The sequence below is a fragment of the Crassostrea angulata genome, chromosome 2, assembly GCF_025612915.1.
Source record: "Crassostrea angulata isolate pt1a10 chromosome 2, ASM2561291v2, whole genome shotgun sequence".
Classification (NCBI taxonomy): domain Eukaryota; kingdom Metazoa; phylum Mollusca; class Bivalvia; order Ostreida; family Ostreidae; genus Magallana; species Magallana angulata.
The window spans coordinates 10594686-10613479 of record NC_069112.1 but is presented as its reverse complement, the minus strand read 5'-3'; the positions used below and the strand labels follow the sequence as shown (position 1 = coordinate 10613479).

The following is an 18794-nucleotide window of genomic DNA, read 5'->3' as shown; positions in this document are numbered from 1 at the left end:
AATGAGTGCAAGTTACAACTGTTTCCTATATCTGAAGAAATGTCCTCATTCTTTAGCTTTGCAAGATTTCGAATCAGGAATTTCAGCAGATTTACAATAACTTCAGTTAGAGTAATTTCCCCTTATTGTGACGTCAAAGTTCACGTTGGTTAAGTTTCGTATGACTCTTAAGATTAAAACTCCCCTGAAAAATAAAAGTACGTGAAGTATACTGTTCTATTTACTTAAAAAACATGATGTTCTTAAAATTACACATCTGATATGTACTTTAATTCTCGTGAGAACGTGAGGTTGGAAACTGTTGGTACTATGAATTGTGGGTCAAAAGTTACTGACACCGAAAAATCTATCAGATCAATGTGTAAACCTTTGTGACGTCACTCGATTATCTTTGATTGAGAGTGTACTGAGGTAAACTTTAGAGGTACCATTGACTGTATGTCGTATATATCGTTATTGTTTTTATTGTCTTGCTGATTCTCGTGAGAGTGTGAAGTGGTGAAAATTGCCATGATTACAGGGAACTACTGGGACGATTAAAACAATGCATAACTGGTCCGATTTACTGACACAAAAAAATCCGGTGAATGAATCTGCAACTGGTCCGAATTTTCTATTCACACACGCATTGCCGGTAGAGCTCGCTTCGCGCTGGCGCGCACGAGCTGTGCTCGCCATAAAAAGGATCCTAACTATGAGCCATCTGAATAACGAAATCCAGTGTTCGAAAAAATATTGAGAAATGTCGTCATCAATTCACTTATACTGAGGACCAAATGTTTACTTTCGACAATTTTATTTAGCGAATAACATGAGATAAACCCAGTCGAAGCGACTAATTTTCGTGATCAAGGCTTATCTACAACCAAATTGTTTTGACATGTATATGACAAGGACCGATTCGCTTCGAGAAATATTCGCGACAAAGAGGCCCTATCGAGTCTTGCAAACACATCTCATATACATGTAGAGGTTAGTATGCAGTATCTAAATACCCAAACAAATTAAAATTAGGACGTGAAAATATATTGAATGATTATCGAATTTATTTGCCCACATCGTTCGATTTTCAATTTAATTAACACATTTGCTTTTGTTATGATAAAATACATATTTACCGACTATTCGTACAAGACAAATCACGGGTACTAACTATTTTCATTTTTTTTCTAAAATAAAATATGCAATGAATGAGTAACATATCCCAATTTTGTTCTTTTGGTTTTTCTCTTTGACGAATGGTAAGTTTTTCTTTGATATGCTGTGTAGAAATTATTAGATACGTACTGTAAGAATGCAAATAAAACACCTTTTTCTTTATTTTTACACGTGTATCTATTTGTTTTAGGATGTAAAAATGCCAGTGTCTACGGGATAAATTGTGACACTCCATGTCCCGCTAACTGTAAAGACAGCACGTGTCATATACAGAACGGAACGTGTTTCACGTGTATACCTGGGTGGACAGGAACATATTGTAATACAAGTAAGATGACAATGTGGTATATTATATTTCATTCATGTATTGTTTGAATCACAATTCACCTTTAGGTAAATCCTTTTTTCAACAAATGTGTAGAGAGTTTTCTATATAATAGAATGTGGCAAGGGGAGGTACGGTGTAAACTGTAGTCAGCACTGTGTAGGACATTGTAAATATAACATGAGTTGTAATCATGCGACTGGTCAGTGTGACGAAGGATGTGATACAGGATGGACAGGGACTAAGTGTGACAAAGGTAGAACTTGTCATTTCACTTAACCAGTCTTAACAACCCTTCAGAATACAGTCAAATATTTTGCCTTGATATAATTATTTAATTAACTCATTCTGCTAAGGGTACTCAGTATGTTTCGATAATTTGAATGATTACAGAGTGTAAAGATGGAACCTATGGTCATAACTGTGTCAACAACTGCAGTGTTCACTGTCTGAATGGTTCTCCATGTAACAAACAGACTGGTTACTGTGACAGTGGATGTAACCCGGGATATACAAATGGTTACTGTAGCAAAGGTAAGTTAAAAAACAATCAGGACCAAAAACAAAACACTTCGAATTGACCATGTAAACTTTTTACTAACTTGCATTCACTGACTGCAGTTATGTCATTATCCCTTTGATAGAGTGTCCGGCTGGGCAATTTGGATTGGACTGCATCAAACGTTGTAGCGAGCATTGTTTAATCAAAGATAAATGTGACCGTGTAAGTGGAGAGTGTACGGATGGATGTCTGGACGGTTTCTTAGGAACACATTGTAACAAGTGTAAGAGCTATTTATTAGGGTTTTTTTTTCTAATGTTCACAGAGAAAAGTGGCTCGATTGATTTTCATGCGTGTTACTTTTCGGTAGAAATCATGCGAAATTCATTCGAAAAGTTTCTCATGCCAATATCATGCAAATATGTTTGCATGATGTTCGCATGGAATTTGAAAAATGTTCATGTGAATTATTTTTGGCATGTTTTTATACGATTGTATGCAAACACAGAAAAATTGTTTTTCAAATAAAAATTGAATAATGACATTTCAATCCATACCACTTTTAAACATTCTTCCATTTGAATCAGCCTTTTATTTACATAAAATTTGACTTAAAGGCAATAAAACAATATCTGTATGTGCAACAAATGCCAAAAAAAAATGGCGGGAAAAAGGTTATCTTTCAGATGACATATTTCTAAATTGTAAGCATTTGATTAAAATGAAAATTATGAACAAAAATCACGTATATAACTGTACAAAGAAAACAAGCATGTAAATCAGACTTTTTCATCTATCAACCCATCCGAATCAACTACGACCCACCCCCCAAACCATGGGCAATCCATTCAAAACATTAAATAGAAGTTTTGTTTATGGCTATTATAATCTTGTATTTACCTTCATAATTTTAAACAATGATACAAAGAAAAACGCGTTTATGGAATTTTGATCATAATTAATTGACGAAGTATGGTTGTTTTGATATAGTTTAAAAAGTAATCAATTTAAAAACCGACATTTTTCTTTACTTTTATCTTTATAAATTGTGCAGTAGTTAACTATTAAAGATTATAAAGAAAATAATAGGGTTATGCCCTTTTTGGGGGATAGGAAGTGGGTAGAGCTGGATGTATAAAGTTACCAACACATCTTACACTTTTGATAATATACTTAGAGTATTATCAAGAGTTCATTATATGACTATAAAATCGCTATCAGCCTATAGCACCTTTGATCATGCGACTTATAATTCACAATTGTTGTAACAGGTGTGTTTTACAAAATTGAAACAGACTCAAGTTCTTTGCCAGAAATGGCCAGAGTTAAGGAAGAACATATTTGTTGTACGTTTGTAAGATTATCAGTGCACATTAATATACGAACCTCGCTCTAATAGCTGAAGCTCTGACCCTGGGGTCATTTTGTTTTATAATTCTAATAGATTTACACATCCTTAACCTTACCTTGCACTGCAATATTCTTTAATATGCCCATTATTAAGTGAGATGATTTTTTACAAAATGTTTGTATATTCATTTTATGACAAAATAGTCTTACCATTACATGAGATTTTTAAACTTTCGATGAGGCACCGTTACCTTGTTTTGCTTATCATCACTATTAGCTAGTTTCTGTGCTAAATGCCAAAGAGAAGAGTAGAGAAGATTATTTCTTTAAGTTTTTTTTCCTAAAATCTTCACTAAGCTCTTCAACGAACACGACAAAGATGAAGACCAAAAAGTAAAACACAGTTTGTACTTTATGGTTTTTTTTTTATTATTTGTATAACTTTTAGACTGGACAAAAATAGTGGTGCTGACGAGGATATATATATATATATATATATATATATATATATATATATATATATATATATATATATATATATATATATATATATATATATATATTATTCTTTTTTAAAATTATACCAAAATTATAGCTAGTGATTGTCTGCAAACCCTGATTTTAACCGTCATTTATTATTGGCAACAGGAGTGACCGATGTATTTGTTTAATTTGGAAACTTATTTTTACTTATCATGAGTATATTTTGAACCTTGTTTTTAGCTTGTAACGAAGGATATTTTGGCATAAACTGTTCCCGGGAGTGTTCACCTAACTGTAAGCCCGACACATGTCGACACACGGACGGATTGTGTAGCTGTGCTCCAGGATGGACTGGTGATAACTGCACCACAAGTAATATTTGTAGACGATTTGATTGTATTTTTAGCAATATGGGTTCAGGCATAACATAATTCCACAATTAACACACAATAGCTTTTATACAGCTATCAAAACAATTTGATGTTTCTGTATCGGATTACTATTTTTGTGTTTTGAAATGAAGAATTTCAAGAATTACGTTTTCTTTAGTTTGATTTATATATTCTGTATTATTTTTAAATCTTATTTATCGTTTTTGATGATTGCATTCTCTCTAATCTATAGTTTGTAATAAAGGCTATTTTGGCACATACTGCTTACTGAAATGTTCACCTTACTGTGAGCTTGGCACATGTCGACACACTGACGGGTGGTGTTTTTATGATGCTGGTTCGATGATATATAATTGTACCAAAGGTATTTGTTCAATTAATAATTCAGTTTTTTTCCTATTAGAGTAGCGTATTCAGCTTGACTGAAAAAAAAAAACTAGAAAAATAACTCTTTTGATATATATAAGCAGTTTTAAAATATAGTTTCAAGTGACACATATGTTTTAACTGACTTAAAATTTTAAAGATTACTGTAAACATTTAATAGAAACAGTTTATTGTTCTACTTTCTTTTCTTTTCTTTTTTTCTTTTGTTGTTGTTGTTGTTGTTTTGTTTTTTCTTTTTGTTTGCTTGTTTGTTTGATTTATTTTTAATTAGTTCCATACGATATATATAAAAAGCTTACATCACCCGCCTGTAGCGGAGTATATACTTTTTCTTAAGAAATTGTTTTCTTGATATTGCATGAAAAACTCTTAAACAGGATTGGAGAAATAATGAGTGACCAGACCGGGAATCGACCCAAGGTCCCCTGCATTTCTAGTCAAGTGCTGTACAAACTAAGCTATTTGGTGTCGGTTTTCAGACCAGCCTGACCGTCATTATTTCACCATTCCTTGTATGTTTGTGCCGTTACCAACCCATGAAACTAAGAGGTTAACTCATGCAAGTGGAAGACCCTGGGGTGATCTTAGAGGAGGAAAACATTTAAGGGGGAGGAATGTGACTGTCAGATTGGCTCAAATAACGGCAACAGATAGCTCAGTTTTGTAGAGCACCTAACTAGAGATTCAGGGGGCCCGGGTTTGAATTCCGGTCTGGTCTGTCATTATTTTTCTTATCCCGCTACAACACAAAAGAATCATTTTATTGTTTGTAAAAATAATAGTTAATATCCAAATGCATGCATATTTTTTTCATCATAATTAAACAATGAGATTGAATAATGTGTAATACATGTATCAGTAAACTGTAATATTCATCAATCATGACGCTTAGACGCTTACACGTTTATTTCTTACTTTAATACTGTAAAAGAGAAAACCATTGCATTGTATCATTACAATAAACATATACATGTAATTGAAATATAAATACCTGTATCAGTCAGTATAAAATTCAGAAGGTTAGGTTCCAATTTATACTTCACTATAGTTTTCTTTATAAAATAAGAATTTACCAGTCTTACGGTGAGTATTGTCAGTACCCTTGCAGTCTGCAATGTAATAATAACATTTGTGACAAATATATTAGACAATGCCTTCTTGGCTTTAAAGAAGGATTTTATGGCGAACTGTGTGCTGGAGGTGATTCTTTTTCAGTATTACATATTTTGGTAAGTTATTGTGCCCTAATTCTTTGTCCCAAAAAAAAATTCCCTTAAAAACAATATTGCAAGTACGTAGTATATGCTATTTCATAATGAAGTGGTTTTAAATTCACTAAATACTATTTCATTTAGAAAAAAGTGATTTTAATTAAATCAATATTTCAATCTAATTTGAATGATATGATTTATAAATTATTTCAAAAAAATTCCGATAAATAATTTATTTTTCAAATCATGTAGGTATTAAATTTGTAACTGTGACACAATTCCTTAAAGATTCTTCGCTTGACAATTCGGTTGCAATGAATTAGAAACGTATTTAATTGCGTGAAGCTTACAAAAGAAAGGAAGCACTAATAATATGTAGTAAATCGATAACCCTCAAATTGAACGAGTGATGATGAACATTGATTCTATAAGCTTTTTATTTATTATGTTGTACTAATATATCATTTTTCAAGTCTAATCTGTTCTTTTCATATAGTTCAACACCACTATATGCACTAATTGCTTTATTTTTACAGAACATTTGTCGAAAAATAGGGATAATTCCAGTTCCAGCATTTTGGTTATTGGGTTGTCAATTTCCTTATTGATAAACCTTATTTTTGTAGTTTGTGGAAGCTTGCTGTGCAGGTATTTCTTTATGTTTTTATAAATCAACATTTTTGAACAATTTTCAATTTAAATGAGTTTGATCGACGATTTAGTTTGAAATGACCTCCAATGGTATATTTAATATCTTTGATTTAATATAAAAATAAGTATTAAATGACGGTCAGTTACAAAATTTGATTTATCTAATTTGTAACAAGTAAAAATATATATATATATTTTTGAATGTTTTCTCTCAATTTATACGTGTAGTATCTATTTTTTTAAAACTACCTTTTAGGGGTATTGCCACGAATCGAGTGACTTTCAACGGTAGTATACTGTCATGCTGGAAGAAGTCCGTTTACCAAAATACAGTCGTAAAAAGTGATGAAACTTCAACTTATCAAGAACTCTATATATCAGAAAACACTTACCAAAATACCACAATACGATGATTATTCTCTTCGATTCAGCATAAAACATGCATCAGAATAACAACTGCATTTCAAAATACAAGAGATTAGAGTTAACAAAAAAGGAAGGCATTGTGTGACCCTAGTAACAACTCGACCTATTGAATTAGAGCAACCATTCATTACGATACATTTTAAATATATATAATTTATCAAATAAATTCGTCTGAAGTACAAGGAATAATTATCAGCTGTAAATAACAAAATAGTATTTTTCAAATATATGTTACCTAAATGTATTCAACAGTTGTAAACATTTTCGTCATACCCTTAAACCTAATTCCGTCTAAACCAGCCATTGATAATACTGTAAATGCTCCTGTACATAAATCATCACTATAAAGGATTTGAGAAATCGCAAATTGGATGAAAGAACGCCAAATGAATTTTCTTTCAAGATAGTATATTCATTGTGGCCAGTAAATAATCAACACCTGCGGTTGTTGAATAGTAAACTGTGTCACATTCAAAGTTGTTTAAGAGGGTATTTAATATAATTCAACAGAATTGTTAGATTTCTTTGTAAACTCACTGCTATTCATTGTATAAAAATGCTCTATTACAATGTCACTTTATATAAGGGCGACAATGATTATCATTACAATTATTTAAAGTCATAATTGTTTATATAAGATTTGTCTTTATATTTAATAAAGAAAGCAAACATACAAAGAGACTAAACGACAGATCAATTACAAACAAACATATGTTACATGTACATAAAACGTTTTATGTATCAAATGTAAACTAGTCTAGGTTGATATTATATAAGCTACCTAAAGAAACTCAATTTTGCCTTCTGATTTATTTTATATTTTAAATATTTCGAATACGTTAATAGCATTATTTCTCAATAAGGAATATGTAAGTATTTTTTTTTTAAATTCAAATATAGCGTTGTTTGACAGTTTCAAATTTACGGGAAACAATTTAATGTTTTACAATAGAAAAAAAAACACGATTTGTAATCTTTTAAAAACGGTGAGAAATTGTTTTAAGTACCATTTAGGTGAAAACTTAAAAGAAGTCTTCTTATGCAGGTTGGTTTAACAGCTGATAGAATGGTTTAGTTTTGTATCAAATAATCTGAATTGATAGTGGGACACACTATTTATTTTGGCTTCACTACTGTAATATGTTTTGGTATTTAACATTTGATCTTAACATGTTTTTAATGTTAGTTAAAAAAAATATATAATTATGTTATCACACAAAACTGCAAATTTGCATGTAGAAATGGTTAGTTTAGTCTTTGTACCAATACATTTTTGGGGATATAAGATATTGCGATAATCAATTGATAGTAAATGTGATACTCAGATCTTTAACCTGTTTAAAGTATAAATTTGAGTCTGAAATACTTGATAATTTTTTTTTCTTCATTCATTCAGCTGTGTTCCTTGAATTCTCGATATCTTATCCACCGTCGTAAATATCAAAATACTACTACTGACAAGCTACTGACAAACAAGTTGATAAAACGAGACTATCAACAGTCTCGTTTAAAGTCATCTTTTCATAAGTTCTACGGTCAATGCAATGATCTTGTCAGCAAACACAATCTTCCACTGGGTCGAATGCTGACTGACGTTTTGAATACTTATTGTTAGACAATAATTAATCACCAAATTGTCTACGGACTTTTCGTTCTTTCCCGATTACGACAAAGAGCACACGGCGGGTGTGACCGTTCAGTAGAGGATAATCACTCCTCTTAAGCACCTGATCCTGCCTTTATCATTTTGGAAGTCCGTGTTGCTCTGCTTTGAATTTTTTTAAATATCGTTTTATGGATTATGAGATGGTTGACAGTTTGTTATTGTTATTATTCATTTTATTACAGTTATCGCCGAGATTAGGAAGATGCAGCATCAATTGGTTTTTTTTTAATATACCACGAAAGTCATCAGTAAATTATAAGAAATACCAATTAATATGGAATTGATCAGGAAGTTTTAACTTCACAAGTTTTTTTTTTTAAATTTTCACGGCTGGGTTACAATCAAAACAATGTCAATACAATGTGTATCGGCTCAATGTAGCTACTGTATGAACTCTCCTATGACATTTACAATACAAGTTCTTTTATCAAATAGATGAAAAAGCAGCATTAATAGTCGTATCAAATTACCAAATTTTAATATTATTCAAAGATATTTTATGAATAGTAGAAATATTTTAATATGACAAAAATATATGTTGTTTGCATATAGTCTGCTGGGTAGCCAGCGATCAATGACATTTTTCTACTTAAAAGATTAAAGACTTGAAAAATCTATCTTTGGCATGTATGCATTCTCCATTATATTACACATCAAAGGAGACACAATGTATGTTCTATAATGCTTTATTTGCAGTCAAAACAATTTTACCATATAACGGAAAAGATACAAACAAACATTCATAAAAAAAAAAATTAATAATCGATATTAGTCTCTGTTTCGTGAAATGGTATTTCAAAAAGGAGTCTTTAACGATTAATGAAAATGGATATTAGCGTGTTGAGTAACCGTATTCATTTGCCATTAGATTTTGCATCCTTTTCTATTTTATAAACTAAACTAAACATGGAAAGTCAATTAAAGTGTATCAATGATTCCTACTTTTCGTTACATAATCTTTACTATCTTTTGTTCCTTTGTCTTCCTTGTGTGTTAGAGAATCAGAACTCTTTAAGAACTTATATCTACACCACTGAAGTTGTTTAAATTTAGCGATCCAGGTTATTGATGTCGGGATCTATATTTAAAATAACTAGTCGATAAACTTATCACCAGATAGTTTAATTATGATGAACTTATTACCAAACTTTCTTTTTATATTTGAAGACTTTTTAAAATAAAAAAAAATTAAAACATTTACAATCTAAACTATCTTAAGATGCTAGCAAAGTAATCTCACAAATTAAAGGATTGTAGTTCTTGTAAAAAGCTTTTAAACATTTCCCCATTTAATTTTTTGTTAAACTGTAATCCTCTTTGGGCCCTAGTTTTAGTTAATTTATCAATTTAGAATGTACGCAACTTCTTGGAATTCTTGCATAGGAGTATTACAATTTGAAACAGTGTAGTTTCCGAGAAGAAGATTTTGAAACATTTCCCTTTATATTTCTATGCTAATATTTAAAGGCTTTTTAGGGTTACATTATTAGTCTGGTGTGTGTGTGTGCGTGTGTTGGGGGGGGGGGGTCGCGACTGTAACAATGAAGAGTCTACACTATCTTAAAATACCTACATAGTAACTACAACAATTGTAAATTTACTGACGCCAAAAATTCTGTCGGATCAATGTGTAGGAAATCCATTGTGACGTCACTCGAAAAGAGGATGACTTCGTTAGTCTTATGTAATGAAATTACGTTGTGTAAGCAGTATATTTACAATGCATGTACATAGTCTTTTATTTTGTTCTCGTGTGAGTGTGAATTGGGACACTATATTTACAGGGAACTGCTGGTCCGATAAAAACATTACATTACTGGTCCGAGTAACTGACGCCCAAAAAATCTGTTGAAACAATGTGCATCTAGTCTGAATTTTCTATGCACACGCGCCTTGCCGGTAGAGTTTGCTTTGCTCGTTAAACTTTGTACACCTCTTTGGGCTCTATTATTGGCCCAGGATCCCTTTTTTATAATTTAGAATTAACACTTTTCGCTGATGCTTACATAGAAATATCACAAATTATAGCATCGAAGTGCTAAGAAGAAGGTTTTTTCTAATATTTTCCCGTTATACTTCTTGTAAAAATAGAACCCCTCTTCGGATCAGAGTATTAGTCCGGGAGTCACGATTTTCACAATTAAGAATCTAAAATATCTTAGGATGCTTTCATAGTAATCTTACAAATTGTAGCGTAGTAGTCCTTGCGAAGAAGATTTTTAAACAATTTTATCAACCTATAATCTTTTTATATACAACCGTTGGTTAAATTATTGACATTTCTGGTAAAGAAGTATTTGAGAAGAATGTTTTAAAGACATACACCCAGTGTCCACTGTTTCGCAAACATTTCCCTATTTAAAAGGAGTGTGCCGTTTTAGTACAACAATTTTGAATTCCCTTTTCCATAATAATGCGTTGCGCCAAGTTTGGTTAAATTTAGCTGAGTGGGTTTAGAGAAGAAGTCTATATCGTGAAAAGTTAACAGACAAACGGACAGCCAGACGGACGTTGGAATAGAGGTGATCAGAAATGCTTACTTGAACCTTTGGTTCAAATGTGCTTAAAACTTTATGCCATCTCGTTGCGAGCAAAGTGGATGTCTTCCGATCGATTTTCAAAACAAAACTGTCGATATATTTCCCAATTGATGTCATCCATAAATTAAAGTATCAAAAAATAAAATGGATTTTTATCGTTTAAACGCAGATCAATCCTACAATTTCAAGACAATTTTGCTTCAAGAATATTATTGAGAAACGAACTTTGGCCTCTTTACATCATTACTTTATGGGACTGGCCCTTAAATTTTGATATCTTCTAAAAGTGTCCGTATTTTCAACATTGTTCTTTAATTCTGATCAAATAGTTTCTAGTTAGAGGTTGTAGGGGTCAGCCATATAACTCATTAAATAATTATAGCAGCTGTGGATATAACTTGTTGTTTAGAATTACATTTTGCACGTACTTTAAGCTATGATTCACAAAATATTTGTGTTTGATAGTTACGATATATAATGATTTCAAGAATACGGCCAATTTAGATTTCGTATTGCACGACAGATCGTTATTTTGGTATGTCAAACACTTATAATCTGTTAATATAAAAAAAAATTGCTTAAAAAATGTTAAACAAGCTCTAAAATATTTTTCTACATATCCACAAAAGACTTCTTGCCCTTATATGTTTTTAATTTAAGGGACCGCCCCCCACCCCTAAATTATGATATAAATGAAGAAGTCCAGGTACTTGCAAGATATATTGTTCTTCAGTTCATAGCAAAATGTACGTTGGTATTGAGATAAATCAAACAATCAGTTCTAAGGGGCCAGACACATAGCTAAAAAATGGAATACTCAATAAAAGTTTTGGAGATGTTCAGAATAAAATTATTAAGATTTTACATTATTACGATTTTAAAATATTTTTCGATTTATAGTTACATAACAACAAAGTATTAGGATATTAGCTCCTTTAGATTCCTTTACGTCTATTCTGTTCACAGGGAAAAGTGGCTCGCATAATTTTCATGCGATTTCCTTTTCGCATGAAAATCATGCGCTAATCATGCGAAAATCAGATGAAAAGTTTCTCATGCAAATATCATGCGAATATGCTCGCATGATATTCACATGAAAAATGTACAATTTTCATGCGAATAATTTTTCGTTTGTTTTTCATGCGATTAGATATTTGTGTCATATTCATATAAAATTCATGCAAAATTCACATGAAAATTGCATGTTTTTCATATAAAATTTAATTATGACAAATCAATTTATAACACTTTAAAAACATTCTTTCATTCATATATTGACATACTAGTGTCTTTTTTGTTAACAAATTTGACATTAAGACAACTAAACAATTTCTACATGTGTTGGAATTAATACATGTATAAATAAAAATTAGAATAGAGTTTACATTTTATCAAAATATAAATGTTTTCAAAACTTTTAAAGTCTTTGTTTATGTAAACATGTAAAACTTTGCCTTTACAATAGTCATTCACACCAACTGAGAGTTATATCTCTCTTCCTAGAAGGTCAGTAAACATTACGATTTTATTACATGTGTAATACTGTGCTGATTGCATTGGTCATTATTTAGGATACATACTTTAAGTCTTATGTTTTTGAGATACAATTTATGAGTTTGCGTGTACCAAACCTGTTGAACGCAGTAAGTGAATTACATATAGGAAAATTTCCAGTTATATATTCAAACATAAAATTAATTATTTCTATGCTAGACACTGAAAATTCACTGAAAATTGTTAACACTGTGATACAAGTTTTCCATGATTCCAAGTGATATTGCACAGATGACAGTATATTTCAAAAGAATCCAGGCCTTTGTGGTCTCAAGTTTCAGTGTGTACCAATGTAATTGGACTGATGTTGGTGTAATCACTCTGGTGTCTGTATCATGTGCCTCTATCTTCCTTCTTCTGTAGCATGTCTCTTTATCCCTCTCCATATTTAAATATCTTTGTCAACCTTGTGTATATGCAAGACAAAATATAATTCATAATGAAACATGCAAACAAATGTACATGTATTGAGTACATGTATAACAGCGTAAAAGCACAAGATTTATACACTCAGATAAAATTAACAAAAAACCCCATCATAATGTATCTCTGTATTGAAATAACTTACAGTATGTTTTATTGATCAAAAGCAAATGAGATCAAGAGGTATGTCCGACCTCTTTTATCAAATATATGTTAATCCATGTCTGATTTTATATACATGTAATTACAAACTTTAAAAATATTCAAAACGCAAGGCATATTTCACCAAATAAATACTTACATGGTATCATCATATGGACAGTTTGTTGTGCATGATTTCCCAAGTGATACACATGTATGTTATTGCTATAGCCATCATATATACAACATATACTGGAACAGCATTCACCTATTCTTCTGTCTGTGTAACATTGCTTTGGATCTTAAAACAACCCTGTAGGGAAAAAAATAAAATGTGATGAACATTTTCACACTGCATATACACTCCTATAAATGGATTCACCGTGACAATATGCACAAACATTATACATGAAGACCAGATCTAGGAGGGGTCAAGGGGATCCAGACCCCCTAAAAAACTCTTTAAATTTAAAGTATAAAATTCATAAAAATATGGCTTACTCCCTCTCCCAACCTTGTTACTCAATCAATCACCCCCCCCCCCCCCCCGTCCGAATTTTTTTTCTGGATCCGCGCATGAAATCAGATTGCATGCTTGCAACCGTATGTTTAAAATATATATCTGTAGATTTATTTCGTAATCATTACGGTTACACTGTGTTCATTCATTCTTGTATAAGAAATACACAATAGATAGAAATTTATCCGAAGCTCTTCGGAGAAAATTGACAGACCCTCTGTCCACCCGAATTTCCCCGTACATTGTATAGTTACATAATGATATAAAGACCTGCATCTAAGTTTAATAATAACAGTAGATTTTTATTGTTTAAACACGTATCTGGAAACGTTAGTTAACATATAACATGTAAACATACAATATGCACACACTTGAAACATCGTAGTTCTAGGGTACCTGCATGTTGACGATCCGCTCCTCTCCAATCCAGGATCACGAACTTTTCAATCGCTGAGTATATAATCGTACGATAGATCGGACACATCTTGATGACGTTGATGTAAAGTTTCTGCTGGCTTGCATCACTGATCAGCCAGTGCCGATGTACATAACTTTGCAGCTAGAGAAAATTCAGTCTGTCTGCATATGAGTTATCGCGGGAGATAACTCGAACGGGATTTCGGAAACGAATAAAATGTTTGCAAGGGCTTACAAAAAAGATGCACATCAACCTGTAGCGCTTTAAATCATTAATGATAATTATTCTAATCATATCTAAATTACAAAATCTGATCTGATCTATTGATTTTTGGTATTTTGCTCTATGTAAAATCAAACACCATCCTGACGGTTCTCAGTACCAAAAATTTACGCAATATGTGACGTCAGCGGGAACGAGACTCGGGTAAAAAGTGAATGACAGAGGTAAGAAACATAGGCCTAAATGACATATTTATGTATTATCGGAAGACCTCTGCTTCCCGTTTTGATAAATAAAAACCATCATTCGAAATTTTTGCAAATTATTGTAAAGAATTCGTTACAACTATTTATAACTGCAGTGTATTGTGACGATGAACAGAGCAAACTTTGCTTATATCCTTAGCGTAATGTTATGGGCTTATGCAATAAAATATCTGATATCTTTTCCATTGAAGCATGACAAAAACATCCCTACACGGATATGGAGTTGGTACTATTTGGATGGAGGTGTGAACATGATGACATGCCTGTTGGCTGTATAAAAGGTGAGGATAAATCAAAGTACTAAATATACTGAGATTCTATACTCGAGCCAATCCTGAAAATTGTTCATTATATATGCTTGTTTTTTTCCAAAAGTCAAAAGAAGAGAAGAAAAGATCCTTCCATATTTTTCCAGAGTGTCTTTCCGCCATTAATAGCAGGTTCGTAATTGAGTAAGCACAACAACTGACATGTAGTTTTGTTAAGAATTTGTGTAGGAGATGTGAAAAATATTAAATAAGAAATTCATTAATGAATATCAAGATTACAATAGCTGTATTACTTAATTATATCTACCGTAGATATTTATAAGATCAAACAGGAATGAAATCATTTAATAATTATACAACAATAATATTTGCAGAGAACCTTAAGTTTGCACATGCAGATTTGCAAAGACTCTTTGGAAAAGATTTTAACAGCATGACAACCAACAACATTCCGGAAGAATTCATGGATACAGTGGTAAGTAATACTTCTTCTATTTAAGAATTGTATAATAATTTGGATCAATGTTTAACATTGAAGCTCATTTAAGTGATTCAAACAACCGGCTTGAGCGAAAAGTTCATGTGTTGATCACTATTGTCTGTCTTAATTCTGTCCCAGGACAGTCTCAATCCCTCTGTAAACTTTTGACATTTTCTCTTTCTCCAGAACAGTTGAGCCAATTTTAATCGAACTTGACACAAAACAATATTAGTTGGAAGGGAATTCCAGTTTGTTAATTAAACAATGAAAAGTCACACCTTCTTTTAGTAAAATTAGAATGATAAAAGATGTATTATTTTTAAAAAAAATCTTAAAAGCCTTTGGTCCAAATAGCTGAAACTTGTATGCAAGCATTTTGAGGTATCGTAGATTCAAATTTGTTCATATACATGTAATGGTTCCTAGGGTTGGGCCACAATAGAAATTGTTTTTGACATTTAGAAATATTTTCCTAAAAAATTGAAACAACAAAAGGGGCTTGATGATTATGTGAGGAAAAATATGAAAATCCTCTTAAACAAAACGAACAGTACTCTTTAAAGTTGTCCAAATGTTTTGTATTTGGCAGCATAAAGTAGATTTGATAAGTTATGGCTATTGATGCTCAGGTGAGAGATTTGGTTTATGTAATAAACTCACAAACTGAAAGCATAAAATAACAACAAGGACATGGATCAGAGTGATACTTTAAAGTGAGAATGGTAGTATTCGGATATGACAATCAGAAATTTATTGTATCTGATCAAATCTGCTTTAACGAGCATTTATCATGTTATCAACTGCATGTCATATATCAATGAATTTAGTTTTTATCTGCCAATATTAATAATTCACATTCAAAATAGATACCGGTATGCCATTCAGTAATAGGTAAATTTCAAGAACACTGCATTATGTATATTTTCTTGTAGATTGATGAAGAAACAAGCCTTTTCGAGAAGTGGAAGAAGAAGAAATTTGAATTATGTTCTTATCTAAATAAAGAAGATTTTCCTAAGAAGATTATTGTCATTGTTTTCTGTTAATGTTGATTCTGTATAAAGCAAATTATTTAGGATTTCAGTTTTCTTTTCAAAATATAACAGATTATATTCTCAAATTTAGATAAAAAGAGATCAAGATTTCAAGATTATTGATTAAGCTGCATAGTATTTTGTATGAAAATTGCATGATATTTGCATGATATTCGCATGAAACAACAGTGAAACATAAGATATACATTTTCGCATGAATATCGTGCGAAATTTTTATCATATGATATTCGCATGAAAATTATGTCAAAACCGCATGAGGTTTTTGCATGAAATTCATGCGTGTTACTTTTCGTCTCTTACTCATGCGAAGAATTCGCATGAACTTCATGCGAATTTCACATGAGATTCATGCGAGCCACTTTTGCCTGTGTAGCGTTTTGATTTGAAAAAAAAATGGTCTAACAGTTGTAAAACGTCAATAAAAAAATTGTATGCTTCAATAATGCTTAACAACAAACCAATTCTTTTTCTAAATATTAAATTTTTTTTTTGACCTATATGGGTTCTTAATTTAAGAGCCTAGCCCCTAAATTTAAATATCTTTAAACAGGTGATATAATTTTCAACATTATGTCTTCTTCAAGTCATAACTAACAAAATGTTCTTCTGTCTTGAGTTAAATAAGACAGTCAGTTTTAGCAACCAGCCACGCCACTCTCTGGTGGGAGTCGCAATGACAATTTTGAAGAAATCAAGCTGTTTAGAATGAAAATGTAACAAATGCAACTTTACCTGGAAAGAAGAGAGTGTAGATAGAAAAACATGCGTTTATTCAGCTGGGTACCAGATACTGACTTCTAATGTCCACATTATTTACATTAGAGTAACTACGGTAATTTCACCGATCAACATTTAAAGGTCATATGAAACGATTTTTAACACTATGATTTTCTTTCATAAATATGAAGCTTGGTATAAACAAATGTTAAAATACTAGAAGTAAGATTTTTTTGCTTTTGCATTACTGAGAAATAACCGTGAAAACTCAGCACCTGAAAACTTGTTTCCCGCTTATCGTTCTTGATTTTGTGGATTCATGACGTAACACAGACCCACCGATGTAAACACTGCATCAACACTAGTGTAATGTTACAGTAGTTTATCGATTTGATTTTAGTAATTTTTGCATATGTGAACGTGTCTTTCTTTTCAAATGAGATCATTTGATTTCGTAGTACAGATGACTTAGCTACGGTAATGAATAAATATAATATCAATTTCTCACCAGAGTAAAATCATGATGAAGATCCCGTACTGCATTGAAAATTTAACGAAAGAAATGCTCCAAACATTAACAGTTGACTAATGAATTATTCTGATCCTTTTGAAATAAAAACATCATTTTCTTCTTCGATACGTATAATGACTGAGCTACATTTAAAGGGAATTAAACCATTTTAATTCATTTGATTTATTTTGTCACATAAAAAAGTATAAGGCAGCCAATGAAAATGTTTGAGGCATTGTGTACATAGTTTGTATTTAAAAGCTGCTATAAAATACCGCAAAATAATTCTTAAATTCTATTTTAAAGTAATATATATTTCTGACTTATTGATGTATAAATGTAGCAGTATCTTTAAAAACTACTTTGTGTACACGAGTATTAACGTTTTGTTAATATAGCATTTAAGGATTTCGAAATGAATCGGTTAAATAAATCGGTTGTTTGATAAAAATAGTTGTGAACGAATGTGAAGATAATCAACAGATTTTATTAAGAACAAGCATCAATAATAATAAAAGAACGAAAGAAAAAAGTGCGGGAGAAAGTAAGATAGAAAGGATCTGTGAGTAAACACCGCATACACACGTTGTAAAATCAAAACATCGCGGCAAATACAAGTACATGTTTCAAAATCAAAACATTTGAAGAAAGTTCTCTTAGACTAAATTTAATTACATAGTAACATTTTTGTGAATTTGAAATCGAAACAAACACTATAATCGTGAAGCGAATGAGCCACCACGAGGCCTATAAGTTGTTTAGAAAAAAATCTTAATTAATTGCATGAACGTGCAAATGGGAAACAACGATCAGTTATTTTTGAATTTGACAATTTCATTAAAAAGATTGAAATAAAACATATATACATGCATATATTAAAATTATATTGTACTTTCATGACGATCAAAGAAGAAAATCATTCATTCTCCGCGACGTCTCCAAACTGCATATGTACACGCCATCAAATATAAACGCACACGATTTCATTTCTTGAGAGAAAAAATGCTGCCGTGGTTGATTATTGTTTAATTATACAGGTTTTTATTTAAAATAGTATTTTTATTTCTTTTAAAATGCTGCTAAATAACATGGATATTTGTATTCACAACATAGCTTTATAAGGTCA

General features: G+C 31.4%; 1 protein-coding gene and 2 long non-coding RNA genes across 3 annotated transcripts in view; 2 read left to right on the top strand and 1 right to left on the bottom strand.

Moving 5' to 3' along the window:
* LOC128172973 (receptor-type tyrosine-protein phosphatase epsilon-like) overlaps positions 1-18794 on the top strand; it is an 86823-nt gene that overhangs the window by 30529 nt on the left and 37500 nt on the right. The window contains exons 3-7 of the mRNA XM_052838715.1: positions 1349-1486; positions 1599-1739; positions 1877-2017; positions 2128-2268; positions 4059-4190. Of these exons, the coding sequence (XP_052694675.1) occupies positions 1349-1486; positions 1599-1739; positions 1877-2017; positions 2128-2268; positions 4059-4190 (693 nt within the window). The remainder of the gene's footprint in view (positions 1-1348; positions 1487-1598; positions 1740-1876; positions 2018-2127; positions 2269-4058; positions 4191-18794) is intronic.
* LOC128173051 (uncharacterized) lies at positions 12350-14431 on the bottom strand. The gene is made up of 3 exons (XR_008242415.1): positions 14126-14431; positions 13370-13522; positions 12350-13051 (listed from the first exon to the last, which is right to left on the bottom strand). It is a non-coding gene; the product is annotated as an uncharacterized LOC128173051 (long non-coding RNA).
* LOC128173042 (uncharacterized) lies at positions 14529-16418 on the top strand. The gene is made up of 5 exons (XR_008242399.1): positions 14529-14593; positions 14827-14916; positions 15011-15075; positions 15279-15379; positions 16318-16418. It is a non-coding gene; the product is annotated as an uncharacterized LOC128173042 (long non-coding RNA).